Consider the following 16,808-nt stretch of genomic DNA (forward strand, 5'->3'; position numbering starts at 1 on the left):
ACTTCAACAGAGGTATTTTGAACTACTCTGGGTGGAATCACTCTCACCTTCTGCAGTTTCCCCCTGTGATTCCAGCTTACTTGGATGCATTTGCAGCAGCTTCTAAGACCCGTGAATCCCAGCCCCCAAGAGACCTGACCAGTTTTACTAGGTCCCTGATGAGCACAAGTACCTCATTAAGCCACCTATGGCAGATCCTACAGTCATTGACATGGCCTCTGACAAGCAGTCCAGACTAATACCTTCCTCCTGCTTTCTACCATCAGACAAGGACAAGCAAGGTCATGGATAGACTAGGGAAAAAGACGTGCACATCCTCCATGCTGGCCTTTAGAGCCATCCGTTATCGAACCCACATGGTCAGTTATGCCCTAGATTTTGTTTCTCAGGCAACCTCCTTACTTTCCTCCGTGCTTGACTCTCCTAACAAATCTCAGGTAGCATCTAAGTTGTCTTTAGCATCACAGGTTGCCAGACATTCTATTAAGTGCAGCTATGATGCGGTTTAGGCCTCCGCTAGGTCTGCAGCTTCAACTTCTGTAGTACACAGGTGCTTTTGGCTCAGGCTTCAGCCACTCCCTGAGGACATTAAAACCAAAGTCTTAGGTGCACTGCTTCACAACAAATTCCTGTTTGGCAAACAGTCTGCCAAACTTTTCAAAAGCCCCCAGGAAAAAAGCAAAGAACTTCAGAATCTCAAACCTTTATTGGTCTTTCCAGTTCCCAAATTCTACAGAAACTACCCTACCAAGACCACTTTTGTCAGGAGGGCCCCAGCCCTGTCCACCTTCTCCTCCTCTAGACACAGAAAAGGATGTAGAAAGGCACCTTCCCCAAAGGTAGCCCCTCCTCAACCTGCCCGTAGGCAGCCCTTTCCAGATAGAAACAGTGACTCTGTAGCTCAGTTTGTTAACATGAACTGTCCCTCATTCAATTAATTTACCCACCTTCTCCCCCTCTCCTCAGAATGACAGTGAGAAAGTACTTCACTCCCTTGATGTCCACAGGCAAAGTTTTATCTGGACAAGACCAAAACCAGTAGAAGATCCAATCAACTCTGTGTCCTTCCACCACAGGGTCCTGGGTAAGGCTGTATCCAGACAAACTATATCCTCCTGGATACGAAAAACCATTTCCTCCTTCTACTCTTAACATGGCAAACACTTAAAATGTTGAGGCACATTCCACAATAGCAGTGGCCTCATCAGGAGCCTTCCTCAATTGCCTGGACACCGCCACCATTCTTGAGGCAGCCACATGGTCCTCTGTGCATACCTTTACCAAACATTATAAATTGGACTATGTTTCCAGTGCCAGGGCAGGATTTGCAAGAGCAGTCCTGCATGGATTCTTAGAAACTGCAGTTTCCTCCAGCACCCTTTCTTCCTCTTGAGCTGTGGAACTCTCCCACAGTAAGAATACTGCAACATGGAAATAGAAGGACATAGATTATGTTTATTGTAAGATTTTATACAACTAGATGTCCTTCCTTCCATGTTGTAGTATTCCTTCCCTCCCACCTACCCCCTTTCATTACATTTGCTGTGTCTAGATGGTATCTTTCGTGGATTCCTTAGACTTGTCTGACTTGGCAGTCAGTTCTGAGGCCTGTGTGCAGATGTCACATTTAAGGCCCATGGTATATGGCCCTGCATGTGACGTCCAACACACCTGACCGCAACCAGGCTTAAGCTTTTGCATAGGCGCCAGATGTTCGGGTCGCCTGAGGGAGAGGATCCTACAGTAAGAATACTGCAACATGGAAAAGGACATCTATGGTTATGGTAAGATTTTACACGACTAATCTTTACCTGATCAGGGTTCTAGACCTACATCTTTCAGTACAGAAAAGAAAAGTCAAAGAAAACAGTCAGCAACAGGTGTCTTAAGTAAAGGAAAAAGTATTCTGAAATACCCTTTTTCAGAGCTTCCTCCAGCACCCTTTCCTCTTCTTGAGCTGTGGAACTCTCCCACAGTAAGAATACTGCAACATGGGAATAGAAGGACATAGATTATGGTTGTAGTAAGAAGAGAAGAAAAAAGTGAGTGTGTAGTGTCTTTCGAGATGCTTTTCTTAATGGCCATAGACTAGTAGAAATCCCCTGAAGTTTAGCTGCCTGTAGCTTAGAAAGTCTGTCTGGTCTTTCCCAAAGTTAGTGTTCATTAGGCAGTCCCTTAATATCTTCAAAAAACTGATTTTAAAACTGTCCTTAAAATAGGTCTTCCTTCAGGTTTCATTTTCTGTGTGGTACAAAGTCCAGAGCAGGGAGGGAGAGGGATGGGTGGTTATACCTTGGAGGTACATTCTTTTTGTTCTGAAGAGGATGCTTTGCTGTCTGTTACCTTTTGATATTGGCTGGTGAGCTGATAGTTGGCCCAAGGCCACTAAGTCAGAGACATGACTATTTTATTGCTTCTTTTAAAAGTGTGTGAGTTATGTACATCTTGCCACAAGTTAGTTATCGATTCACATCTTCATGTAGCATTATTGATTGGGCAATGATTCAAGAAGTCTGACTTTGTCACCTCAGTGCATGATGATTCTACATTTTTAGCACTATTTCTTTTCATCTAGCACTGTCGTCCAAGATGGGTTTTAAAAACTTAAGTTGTTTTGAATTCTTCATTTCCTTTACTCTCGAGTGTTTGGAAGGCCTAGTATTTGCCACTCCCCTTATGAGTGATCGAAAGACTTTATTCAGTAAAACAGTTTACAAGTCTCAGCTTATCAAGACCACAACTATGCCAATAACCATATGTATAGTGAGTGAGATTTTGCAGGGGCTAAAACCATGTACCTACCTTAGCTGTCTCGCACTTATTTTCTTAATGCTGCAGACATACCCAAGTCAGGAAGGGGGAAACTCTTAATACACTGCACACCAGTCTCTCTCATAAGATGTGTGAGCAAAGCGTAAATTTGAGCAATTGAGTTCAGGCAGTTAGAACCCAAGTCAAGGAATTGTAAAACATTTATCGGGAGGTGAGGAAACTGTATTTACCTTAACAATTGCTGTGTAATTTCCCCCTGGAGAGCGGACATTATCTTCATTTGGGTTCTTTGTACTAAAGTTGGGCAAACATTTCTTGTGTTAGTCTTTTAGGTTGTGCCTAGTCAGTAAGTGTGTGTGTGTGTTGTAGGGGTTTATAGTGGCTCAGTGCCACCTCTTAGTCCAACATGATGTTCATCGTGCATACAGCTGCAGTCATAACAGATGGGTTCTCCTGCCGTCAGGCAGGTCCTCGGTCGGCCGAATTCCAGTGTCTAGGTCCAGCGTCGGTTGCCGTCTCTTTCTTTCCTGACGTCAGTGCGACAGGGGTACATAAGACACAGCCAACGCCATTTTCTTCAGTCTTTTTTGCCGCGCGGTGCCCGAAGCAGAAGCAGTTCGCAAGTGCCGGTCGGCCAGCTCCTGAAATTACGAAAATTTGGAAACCGAAGTCTTCTTTAAAGCTAAGTACCCCGTTGGGGGAACTTTTCTTGCCTCAGACCGATGTCAGACAAAGTTAACAATTGTATTTCTTGTGGGAAGCAAATACCGCATAAGGATTTCCATTCCCTCTGTATACCTTGTTTAGGCCCAGACCACGACATCTCGGGCTGTCGCTTTTGTGTTACTTTCAATAAACGCACTATTAAGTGTCGGGCGGAGTTCGCCCAGCACTTTTTTTGGTAAAGCTTTTGATTATAAAATGTCGGCGACTCCGACTACCGTTTTGTCCAAAAAACGCAAGGACAAAGACCGACACCACGCCAAAACCAACTACACGTGGTCCAGTTCTCAGCAAGGCGCCTACGCAGCCCCTGACTATCGACTACACTTCTCTGGCAGTGTCTAATGTAACCGAGACGGCAGGTGCTTCGGCCCATACCCTGACTACAGCTACCAAAGCCACTGTGAGTGTTGAGCCTCTTAATGTGGACAGGTCCACTTCCACACATGGTGTCTTCAGACCCTTATCTTCCTTTTCCATAAAGGCCTTTACTAAGTCCAAATCAGCCATGCATCCCAAGAGGCCTGTTGCACAGGGCTCATCTCCAGGTCCCATGCCTAAAAAGCAGATGCTCAAAATGGCTGAGGATTTAATTACTCTTATCAGGGGTTCCCAACCCCCTCCGGACAAGAGACCCAGAGTGGAGGAAGATTCTCCCTCTTCTGACCAGGGCTCCATTATTTCAGAACACTCTGATGAAGAGGAACACTCGTACTCCCCTTTTGAAGATTCTGATGCAGAGCAGTCCATTCCTTCTGCATCTCCCCCAGAGGATTTCTCTTTCGGGGAAACCTTGCATACCTTGAGGGAACACTTCCATTGGGAAGGCCAAGATTTTTCAGATTCCAAGAAAAGACTTAGGGAATTTCTTTTGCTACCTCAGCACAGACCTCTGGCGATTCCTTTTGTCTTGGACATACTTGATGATGTTTACTCGGAGGCTTGCCTTAATCCGGATTCCCTGCCTTCTGTCCCAGTCAAGCCTGGTAGGTACTACAGAGTTCCTAACTCACACCATTTTCTTTACAAAAGCCATAATGCTGACCCTGAAACCATTTCTCAAGGCCCCAAGGGAATGAAGGCCTCTACTTCTAAGAATCCATTACCTTCCGAAAGAGAGTCTAGATCCTTAGAAAGGTGGGGAAAAAAGGTATATACCTCGGCCACCCTAGCCATGAGGGCCTTAAATTGTCAGTTCCATATGCTTAAATATCAGCAGTTTCTGTTATCACAATTAAGGAATAAAATGTCACAACCTGAACAACCAGATTTGAAGGAGTTGCAGGATATGATGCATAGTGCAGAACAAGTGGGTAAACACACCTTACAATGTGGCTATGATGCTCTAGAGGCCTCAAGTAGAGCTGCAGTTACAGGATCAGTCATTCGTAGACATGCCTGGCTTAGGGAACAAACCTTGCCTGATCATGTTAAAGCTAAACTACTAGATGCTCCTTTACAAAAGGATGTATTATTTGGTACTAATGCTGAGGAGATACTACGGAAAATGGAAGAAAAAGCTAAATCTATGCAAACTGTCAAAGCTTTTCTACAGGTACAACCACCACGTTTTAGCAGAAATTGGCTTTCAAAAAACTGGTCCTTTCCAGCCACGGACAAGCCCCAAAGAGGTAGATACAGGCGCACAAGGGGCAGAGGACAAACTCAAGGATCATATAGAGGCAGACAATGGCAAACTCCAGCACCAAGAGGTGGCGAAGACAGTGCACAACAATACAGGAAACAAACCCAATGACTTTCCCCTTTGCATGCCAAGCAAGTCTCAGCTGGCAGCACCCTTGGGAGGAAAGCTGGCATTATTTTCAAAAAATTGGCATATTATCACAACAGACAAATGGATCCTGGACATTATAAACAGAGGCTACACATTTCATTTTCACACTCTTCCAGAAATGAGAGGCATGCCGAATCTGCCACACAATCAAAGGACAGAGGCTCAAATACAAATTTCAAAGCTCATGAACATGAAAGCTATTCAAGAGGTACCTACTCACGAACAAGGTCAAGGTTTTTATTCCAGACTATTCCTGGTACCAAGGAAGGGAACAGATTGGAGACCCATTTTGGACTTATCCATCCTAAACACATTTCTACTCGTACCAAAATTCAAGATGCTCACCTTACAGCAGCTTCTTCCCATGCTGGGCAAGGAGTCTTGGCTGGTAACATTGGACCTCAAGGAGGCATACCTGCATGTCCCAATCAGACAAAGCTGCAGAAGATACCTCAGATTTCTTGCAGGTTCAATCCACTATCAATTCTCTGCATTGCCCTTTGGCTTACCTACTGCGCCCAGAGTATTCACAAAATGCCTGGCATCAGTAATTGCCTACTGCAGACTTCAAGGGATACAAATTTACCCTTATTTGGACGACTGCCTGATCCAAGCGGACAGCAAACACGTCTGGAACATCTGGCTTAAGTAACACGGTTATTGAATTCTCTGGGATACACAGTCAACAAAGACAAATCCAGGCTAACACCATCTCGGAAAATAATTTTCCTGGGTGCCAACTTGGACACAATCACCCAGATGGCCTATCTTACGCCAGAAAAACAGGGGCAACTAACTCAGTACTTCAAAATACTAGCAAATTGTACCAGGCTAACTGCAAGGAAAATCCTGCAGGCTCTGGGCTTCATGGCATCTTGCATTCTTCTAATCCCGTGTGCAAAGTTGCATATGAGGAAACTTCAATGGTACCTAAAAAACCTATGGTCTCAACACAGATACAGTTTGGAAACAATAATACCACTAATCCCATGTTTGCAAAAGGAATTTCTATGGTGGGCCCAAGCATGCCAAACAAACACAGGTCTACCATTCTGCAAGCCTCAAGCAAATCAAGTCATCACAACAGACGCCTCAGACTACGCCTGGGGGGCACACATGACAGACAGGTGCATTCAGGGCAAATGGTCCCAAAAGGAAAAGCACCTTCACATCAATCAAAAGGAAATGCTAGCAGTGATAAATGCAATTACAGCTTTCAAGGATCTCCTGCATCCAGGGCAATTATTGATAAGAACAGACAACACCACAGTAATGTGGTACATAAACAAGGAGGAACACATTCATACCCCCTGTGCAGGCTGGCCATGTCACTTTGGAACTTGGCTCTGGAATGGCAAATCGAACTTCAAGCACAGTACCTGCCAGGGTTGGAAAACACACTGGCAGACAATCTAAGCAGAAATATGACAGACCCGCACGAATGGAAGTTGCATCCTCAAGTGTTTACAAATATAATCCAAGCGTGGGGAAGGCCAGACATAGATCTCTTTGCCTCCCACAGGAATCATCAATTGACAAAATTCTGCTCAAGGACATTCCATCCAAAGGCCTGGAGAGTGGACGCCCTTTCTTTCAGTTGGGCAAAACGGACAGTTTACGCCTTCCCACTTTTGCCTCTTCTGCCCAAGGTGCTCTTGAAAGGAAGCACAGACAGACCGAAGATGATACTGATTGCTCCAGACTGGCCAAGACAACACTGGTACCCACTCCTGACGAGCCTAACACATTCTCCTCCCTGGACCCTACCTCTAATGCCTCTTCTACTGACTCAGCACAGCTACAAAACTCTTCACAGTCAGCTGAAAACACTCAATCTGGCTGCATGGAAAATTCCTTAACACCACAACAGACCCTACTCTCCAAGGAGGTGCAGGATGTCATTTTGGAGGCCAGAAGGCCATCTACTAGAAAGGCTTACTCCGCAAAATGGAAACGGTTTTGCTTGGAATGAGAAAAAGGCCAGGATCCTAGAAAACTGAATTTGCCTCAGATATTACAGTATCTAGCTGAGCTGTTGAACAGTGGACTTTCATTTTCCTCCATCAAAATCCATACCTCAGCCATTTCTGCAGAATACAACACTGATCCACCCTTATTCTCTCACCCACTCTTAAGACAGTTCCTCAGAGGGGCTAAGAATATAAGACCTCCAAGGAAACAACCAATACCAGCCTGGGATCTTAATTACATTCTAGAAAAATTAACTTTGCCTCCCTTTGAACCAGCTGCCTCAACAGATTTGCAATATTTGTCCTGGAAAACAGCTTTCCTTCTGGCCATTACCTCAGCTCGTAGGGTTTGTGAACTACAAGCCCTCATGGCTGTGCAGCCCTTTCTCATCTTCCATCAGGACAGGGTTTCCCTACGAACCAACCCGTCATTTATGCCTAAGGTAGTATCCAGGGTAGCTTTAAATCAGGCCATACACTTGCCTACCTTTTACCCCAATCCTCAAAACAAAGGGGAAAGGCTGCTACATTCCTTAGACATCCATAGACAGCTACGTTACTATTTGGACAGAACAAAGCCTTTCAGGAAATCAGAACAACTCTGTGTGTCCTATGCTGTAGGAGCTCAAGGGAAGCCAATTTCCAAACAGACAATTTCAAAATGGATAGGCCACGGCATACGGTTTTGTTGCTCCTTTCATGGTAAATCTGTACCTGCAGGCATCAGATCCCACTCCACAAGGGCCACAGCTACCTCTGCAGCCTTCCTCAGAGGAGTCCCTACCAAAGATATTTTGGAGGCAGCCACTTGGAGTTCTGTGCATACCTTCACTAAATACTACCACCTACCTTTATACTCCAAAACTAGAGCAGGCTTTGCCACTGCTGTGTTGCAGGGCATTCTGGCTCCTCCCAGTTCCACCTAGTGCCTACCACCCTGTGCGTAGCTTTGGGATTCTACCCATCTGTTATGACTGCAGCTGTATGCACGATGAACATAGTACAGTTTTGTACCTACCATAAATGTAGATGTTCGAGTGCTAATACAGCTGCAGTCCAGGTTTCCCCTCCCTCCTTCCCTTATGGGTACAGACCTAGTGGCTAACTCCTCATCTTACAACTTGATTGGGTTATCCTTCTATGATGTATTTGCTTGCAACTACTGTTTTTTGATTATATTGCAATGCATGATTATATATTATATATATATATTTTTTATATATATATATATATATATATATATATATATATATATATATATATATATATATTGCCTTCCTTCTGGGGGCACCTGACATCTGGGGCAAGAAAGACTGAAGAAAATGGCGCCGGCTGTGTCTTATGTACCCCTGTCGCACTGACGTCAGGAAAGAAAGCGACGACAACCGACGCTGGACCTAGACTTTGGAATTCGGCCGACCGAGGACCCGCCTGACGGCAGGAGAACCCATCTGTTATGACTGCAGCTGTATTAGCACTAGAACATCTACATTTATGGTAGGTACAAAACTGTACTTTATTGCCCTGTGCATCGGGAGGTGCTTGCACCCCCTTCCCCCACGAAAAAAAAAAATTGTACAGAAAGCTGTTAATTTGTATTGAGACTGTATAGAAGATAACATTCAAACGGTTAATACAGAAGGCATCCTAACAAGTCCATCTGATATGAGTACTTGTGTAGGACTTCTGAAGTTTCTTACTGATAAAAAATGGAGATTGACATAGAAGTGCAGACCTACTTTAGTAAGACATGGTCATATTTAAGGAGGTGCAAGCTTGTCCTTCCCAATCACTTGTGTATACACTGAAATACACTGCTTTGCTGTGATTTATTTGTTTTATGCATTACCTGTAAGCATTTTTGAAGGTCTTCACTGTTGTACTTTGCAAGAAGAAATTTCTTTATTATATGTTTTTTTTTTTTGCAGGGTAATATGGACCAGGAGAGACTGAAGAAGCAGCAGGAGTTGGCAGCTGCAGCATTTTATCAGCAGCTCCAACAGCAGCAGCAGCAGCAGTTGTTACAGTTACTAAGTAGGTAAGTCTGAATGCTGTCTTTGACCATTATATGGTGAAATATGGTAGTGAATGACTAGATGAATATGTCAGGCCTGTATTAAAAAAAAAGGACTTCTGAAGTCTAGCTTGCCTGGCTGTTGAATTATTGTTTAGTACTTTGGCGAGAAACTGTTTGTCAAAAACTTGGGTATTAGTAAAATAATCCCTGTTAATTGCTAAAGGTCTAAAGCCGGTAAAATAATCATAAAAGAAGAAAAGAAAACAACCGGCGTGACCACCACAGAAAACTGTTTATTAAAATAAAATCAGTAAAGTAAATACTGAAAGACTAAGTATATACCCGCAGTGGTGGTGCTGTGGTAGCGTTGTCGCTTCACAGTAAGACGCTGTCCGGTTCGATTCTCAGCTAGAGCGTCTTCTGCATGGAGACATGCGTGAATGGGCATACCTTCGTTGAAGGTTGTGCGTTGGGCCTGGCAAGCCGGTACGTAAAAATCAACTGCCAATCATTAGCGGACCGGTGTTCCGCTGCGGCGACCCCTAACCGGGAAAAGCCGAAAGACACACAAATACTAAAAGACTAAGTCAGTCCAAAGATTCAGGGTAAGTCCTTTCAACCTTCCGGCCTTCCTCAGATCCATAGAATGCAATGATGTAATTTCCTTAATGTCATAGTCAGCATCCAGTCAATTCTCATCCATAAGGCAGCTGCCTCCTTGCTTCCAGCCAATGATCAAGCAGATGACACAGCCTAATTTAGCAACCTATCATTTTCATCTCAGGAGCCGCCACCCCTTGAGAATTGGTTTCAAAGGGATAATGCCATTTAAACCAGGTGGGCGATCTGCTCGTAAGTCCGCAATCCATTTAATTTCTTTAATTTCACTCCTATTGCACGTCACCTCCTTTTAAACTATCTATAACAATCTCTAACACCATAAACAAAAATGTATGATCAGAATTTGACATAATGTGTTGTGAGGGCATTGCTTTGGACTTTTTCTGATGTCATTCATATGACGAAGGGATATGTTCTTTGGTCTGTTGGGTTTGCCAATATAATAACAAGAACATCAGGTACACGTAGCAACATAAACCACATTCTTGCTATTACACTCTGCATATTTGTTAAGCCAGTATCTTTTGTGAGTATTGGGGTGCGTGAATTCATTAGTGGTATTAATGCTATTTCAAGCCATGCTGCTTCCACGTGAAAAAGTGCCTTTCCGTAAAGGCTGAAAACTCTGAGATTTCTTCACATTCTTGTAACAGAGCAGTCTCAAGATTCATGTGATTTTTGAAACTTAAACGAGATGCCTCACATACTATGTTTCAAGTTATCATCTCCAGTTTGAATAGACCAATTTTTCTTGATGATACATATTTGGGAGGAATCAGAACTGTAGGAAAGTAACATCAAATAGGATGCTGCTCTTCACATTCTCGGTTATCCCTAATATTGTCCATTTTATCAGAAAAGAAGGGGCGTCCTTTCGTATTCCTTAGCCCTCGTGTCTCCATGGTATGTAACAGAGTGTCCTTACTTCTGTGTCCTCATTCTTGAAAGTTACGTAAAAGGGTTTGTTTCAAATGTTCATACGCTCCCATATCTGTACAAAGTCTTGATATACGAAGAAATTGTCCCTTCACTATTTGTGGAAAGATATGTCCTGGATGCATACTCATCCTTTGCAAGAGGTGATTTCTCCAGCAATCCTTACAGTAAACTGCCATATTGAAACACTGTTTCATCTCTATTGCTTCTAACATCAAGGAAACTTATTTCTGTTCTTGACATATGAACATCAAACACCAAGAAGGAGTATACGATGGTTACTGTGGATGTTCCCAGTCTCTCTCTTGTTTATTACCAAGGAATATGGGATATCTGCAGTTGGAGACTACATACATACACAAGCTGAAGAAGCGACATTTTCTCTACTTATCTGTACTTTTTTTGTGTGACTTTGGCTATAAGATTGTCTGAGCAGCAAGCTTTGATGGTAGTTATCCTTATTTCACCTTTTATAAGAATACCCATCTTTTGTACCAAAGGTGGTGTCACCTTTCACTTTAAATCTGTTTTTTCTTTAAAAAAAAAAAAAAGGAAGTAATGCATACTCTGGATATCCACAGGTAACTTGAGTAGTACATTAATAGGACTAAGGAATTTAGGTCCGCATTTTCTTTAAGATAAGAAAAAGGAACAACCAGTGCCAAAACAGACTATTTCTGGATGTTTGTCCCATGTTGTCCAGTTTTGCTGTTTTCACCATAGAAAGACTTATTTCCAAGGTCAAAGTTCACTCCACCATAAGTTCGTAGATATGGATTAGGCTAGATGCCCTTGTGGATCATTTTAAGCTAAGCTAGTTTCTCTTTTGGTGCTCTAGTTAACCAATCTCATTTGGTCTCGGATTGACATTACCCATCACATGGTTGATGGGGAACTAATGAAAATAACTAGGATCACATCGTAGATAATTTAAGGGGACCCCATGCAGGGGATAAAGCATTTAGGTGCTGCCTCTGTCCATTAGTAGTAGAGGGGGCAGTCCTGGGGTAAATTCTGTTTCCCATCCATAGATCCAAGTTGAGTTTTAATGTGGACAGCAATGAACTTTGGTTTACATGGATGGGTAGTCTGTTCCAGAGCAGTGATATCTTCTTGGCGATGTACCTTCCCTCCAAGCCATTCGGTTGATGATGCAGAAGGTTTACATCACTAGAGTGAATATTTCTGATGCCATTTGACTTGCTCATTGCAGTAAATCCATCAGTATTTGGTTGGAGGATGCCATCTGTGCTAGAAATGTCATCTCTTAGCAGTCTGTAGGTTACAGAGTGTAGTGATAGAGCTTTGAGACAGTCCATGTAGGATGTGTTGTTCAGGCCTTGTATCTTTTTAATAAGGTATCTATGGGAATTCAGTTGTTGCATGTCTCTGGGCAGATGCATGCCAGGTAGGACATGACTGACCTAATGAAGGATGATAAAAGGGAGACTGAAATTCTATATCTAGATTCCTGTGTTTATAAGCTGTGCGTTATAGAATGACTTTCTTATGACAGAGGACACATGTTGGTCGAAAGTTAGGTCACTGTCCACGTACCTTCCTAAAATTCCAAATGACTGGGTAAACTCTAAGGGTCATTTTGTCATTGTGACAATTCCATGTGGTACATGACTTTGCAAAGGATGTCGTAATGCATTTTTTGGCATTTAGTTTGTCTGTTTTTGGCACCAGTTATTTGGGATAAACCATCCTACAAGATGGCTAAGTCATTGTGGATTCAATGAGTGCTTCTAGATTGCAGTCATCAGAAAACTTAGTTAGCCAGTGCTATTTGGTATGGATTTTTAACTTCAGAGAAGTAAATGCCAAACAGGAGAGGTCCTACTACAGAAGCGTGGGGGATTGAACTGTTCTCTGTGGAGGTGCCTTCCCCTATTTTGATTTCCTGCATCCTGTCTGTGAGGCACTTGGCAGTACACTGACTGAAATAAGGGTTTATTCCCAATTTAGTTTGCTTTTTTAGTATGCATGAGTGGAGAATTGTTCATAGGTGTTTGCTAGGCTAATGACCACAAGGGCCTTTTTAAGCCTAGCAATGCATGCTAAATCTCTGACAAGATGTTCTTCGTGTTTCACTGTTGCAATCGTTACATTTGGGATGTTCATCGTGTTATACTGCTGCAGTCATCACACTTGGGTTATCTGCCGTCAGGCGGTCCCGCAGTCGGCCCGAGTTCCAAAGTCTTGGTCCGGCATCGGTTGCTGTCGCTTCTTCCCTGACGTCAGTGCGACAGGGGTATAAAAGAGGCAGCCGATGCCATTTTCTCCAGTCTTTCTTGCCGCGCGGTGCCCGAAGCAGAAGCAGTTCGCAAGTGCTGGTCTGCCGACTCCTGAGATTTTCAAATCGAATTTCAGACCGAAGTCTTCAATAAAGCTAAGTACCCCATTGGGGAACCTTTTCTTGCCTCAGTCCGATGTCAGAAAAAGTTAATTGCATTTCTTGTGGGAAGCAAATACCTCATAAGGATTTTCATTCTTATTGTATCCCTTGCCTAGGCCTAGACCACAATGTCACAGGTTGTCGGTTTTGTGCTAGGTATAACAAACGAACTATTAAACGTCTGTTTGATTTTGCCCAACATTATTTCGGTAGAAAATTTAATTATACCATGCTGTCGGAGCAACCGATGACCGGGATGCATAAAAAGCGCAAAGATAAGGACAGGCAGCCGAGACCCAAACCAGACTCCGAGGCCTCTGCTAGGCCAGTTGCTGGTTCTCCGGTTTTCAGTGAGGTGCCTACGCAACCCCTGACGACCGCTGATTTAGAACCCCAGCCTGCATCTGACTCCCAAGCGGAGATTGCAGGCCCTCCAGAGCCTTTATCTTTAGGCCCTTCCGACTCCATGGCTGATGGGGATTCCGGTGCAGTTGAAAGGCCGTCAGTTGCTGAAGGTGTCTTCAGACTGACTACACTTACTATTAGATCCTTTGCAAAACTGAAAACTCCATTAAAAGTAAGGAAGCCTGTACATCAGTCTCCAGTGCAAGGCCCCATGCCTAAGAAAACAGATGCTTAAGATGGCCGAAGACTTAATTACCCTAACCAGGGGTTCCCATCCCCCACCTGACAAAAGACCTAGACAGGAGGAGGACTACGCTTCCTCTGACCAGGTTTCCATTACCTCAGATTCTTCTGAGGAACAGGAGTACTCTTTTCCCCCTTATGAAGACTCGGATGCTGAAGAGTCTATTCCTTCAGCATCTCCCCCAGAAGACTACTCTTTTGGGGAAACTTTACATACCATGAGGGAACATTTCCACTGGGAAGGCCAGGATTACGATTCTAAGAAAAGGCTCCGAGAGATGTTCATCATGTTATACTGCTGCAGTCATCACACTTGGGTTATCCTGCCGTCAGGCGGTCCCGCAGTCGGCCGAATCCCAAAGTCTTGGTCCAGCGTCGGTTGTCGTCGCTTCTTCCCTGATGTCATTGTGACAGCGGGATAAAAGAGGCAGCCTATGCCATTTTCTTTAGTCTTTCTTGCCGCGCGGTGCCCGAAGCAGAAGCAGTTCGCAAGTGCCGGTCGGCTAGCTCCTGAGATTTTCGAATCGAATTTCAGCCCGAAGTCTTCTCTAAAGCTAAGTACCCCGTTGGGGAAACTTTTCTTGCCTCAGACCGATGTCAGACAAAGTTAATAATTGCATTTCTTGTGGGAAGCAAATACCTCATAAGGATTTTCATTTTTATTGTATTCCTTGCCTAGGCCCAGACCACGACGTCTCTGGTTGTCGGTTTTGTGCTAGGTTCAACAAACGTACAATCAAGCGTCAGGCAGATTTCGCCCGACTTTATTTTGGCAGAAAATTTAACTATAGCATGTCGTCGGAGCAACCGACATCGGCAATGATTAAAAAACGCAAGGATAAGGACAGGCAACCAAGGCCAAGACCAGATACCGAGGCCTCAGCAAGGCCTGCCACCGGTTCTCCGGTTTTCAGCGAGGCGCCTACTCAGCCCCTGACTACCGCTGATTTAGAAATTCTGACTGCCTCCCAGACCGAATCAGCTGGGCCTCAGGAGCCAGTTCCATCTCACCCCTCGGACGCCAACCCTGACGGTGATCCGGAGATTTTGGACAGGCCTTCGGTTTCTGAAGGTGTCTTCAAACCGACAACTATCTCTATTAAGTCTTATGCTAAACTTAAAGCCCCCTTAAAAGTTAGGAAACCGGGTCCACAGACCCCCCCACAGGCCCCTATGCCTAAAAAACAGATGCTTAAGATGGCTGAGGATTTAATTACCCTTATCAGGGGTTCACAACCCCCTCCTGACAAAAGGCCTAGACTGGAGGAAGATTATCTTTCATCTGACCAAGCATCCATTTCCTCAGCTAACTCTGAGGACCAGGATTATTCCTTCCCTCCTTATGAAGACTCAGATGCTGAAGAGTCCATTCCCTCTGTCTCCCCCCCTGAAGACTACCCTTTTGGGGAAACTTTACACACCATGAGGGAACACTTCCACTGGGAAGGCCAAGATTACTCTGACTCTAAGAAAAGACTCTGTGAGTTGTTTCTTCTTCCACAGCATAGACCCCTTGCAATTCCTCCAGTTTTAGACATTTTGGATGATGTTTACACCGAATCTAGTCTAAACCCAGAATGTGATAGTCTTCAATCTCGCCGTTTGTTCTTACACATGGGTTCGGAGCCGATCCTCGGCTCCGTGTCGGCCGCTTGCAAGCTCTGCATCAAGAAGAAGCTCGAGACAATCTAATACCCACAATCCCCCTCTGCCTTTACCTCAGATCTAGTTTGCCGCTGCTGCGTTCGCATCGCTGGGAGCTAGCTTGAGCATCTTGAGATAAGATATAACTTTATTTTTGTTATATTTTTGAGAAAATTTGTTCTAATAGTACCTTTTGGTATACTTAGTGTATGTGTGTGTGAGTAGGTAGAATTTCTCGGTACCGTTAAGTTGATTTAACTGGTTAGAGTTTTTCGGGGCCTACCAACCCTTCTTAAATTTGACAACCGGACTGACATTTACATCGGATTTGACCTTTTTCTACCGGATTTGACTCTTATACTGGACTTGACTTTTATCTTTCCTGTAAAATGTCTGAGAAAATTAAATCAGGCTTTAAGCGTTGTCAGTGTGGCCAAAAAATGTCAGTTACTGACAACCATAGTTCCTGTGTCTACTGCCTTGGCCCTCTCCACTTACAAGAGGACTGTTCAATTTGTCACTCTTTTAGTGGGAGGGTCATGACAGATAGGCGCAGGAAACTCATGGACAGGGGGTTATTAAAACCTTCCTTTCAGGAGGCTCTGGATGCTTCAGACCAGGCATCAAAATCCTCTGAGGAATCGAAGACGTCGGAGCCCAAGTCATCGGCTCCGAGCTCTTCGAGTAAAGTTAGATCACCGGTTCCACAGACTTCGGGGCCGAGTGTTCAGCTGGTGTCGGTTCCTGAGCCTCGAATCTTGGAACCGGTGATGGAGCTCCCTCCATCGACTTTATTGAGGTCGGCTCCGTCTTCGGTTCCTTCGACCCGTTCTTCTTCCAAGCTCTCCGATGTCGATGTGGATCGGGTGGTGCAGAAGTTATTGGAGCATTCAGCCCTGTCCAAACTTATTTCAGTTTCCACCCAGTTGGTGTCGAAACTTGAAGGCATCCCATTGTCTCCATCCATTCCTCCTCCGAGACCTGTCCAGTCTTTGGAGCCGGAAGAGGTTGATCTTCTGATTGTGGAGCCCTCGGGTCCAGAACCGTCTTTTTCTCGGTCTGTTCCTCTCACCTCGACTCCGTGGACCGGTACGAGTCTCGGAGCCGACGATCTGTCCTTGGTTCCGGGGCGAGAGTCGAACCGGCGTTCGGTTCCGACTCTTCCCTCGGGGCCTCGGCGGATCGATTCGGCTCCGTCCTCGGGTCGATGCCTTGTGCCTGTTTCGGGATTCTTCGAACCGGAGATTCTTCGACTCGGGACCGGGGCTTCGATCTAATGAG

At 44.5% G+C, this 16,808-nt stretch overlaps 1 protein-coding gene across 1 annotated transcript in view; it reads left to right on the forward strand.

Annotated features, from left to right (window-relative positions):
* Positions 1-16,808, forward strand: part of GIGYF1 (GRB10 interacting GYF protein 1) — a gene marked incomplete in the record, with an annotated part of 2,892,461 nt that overhangs the window by 1,457,641 nt on the left and 1,418,012 nt on the right. The window contains 1 exon segment of the mRNA XM_044077309.1: positions 9,189-9,298. Coding sequence (XP_043933244.1) covers positions 9,189-9,298 — 110 coding nt within the window.

This window comes from Protopterus annectens, chromosome 7.part0, assembly GCF_019279795.1.
Source record: "Protopterus annectens isolate FY-2018-M chromosome 7.part0, PAN1.0, whole genome shotgun sequence".
In the NCBI taxonomy this organism is placed as follows: Eukaryota; Metazoa; Chordata; order Ceratodontiformes; family Protopteridae; genus Protopterus; species Protopterus annectens.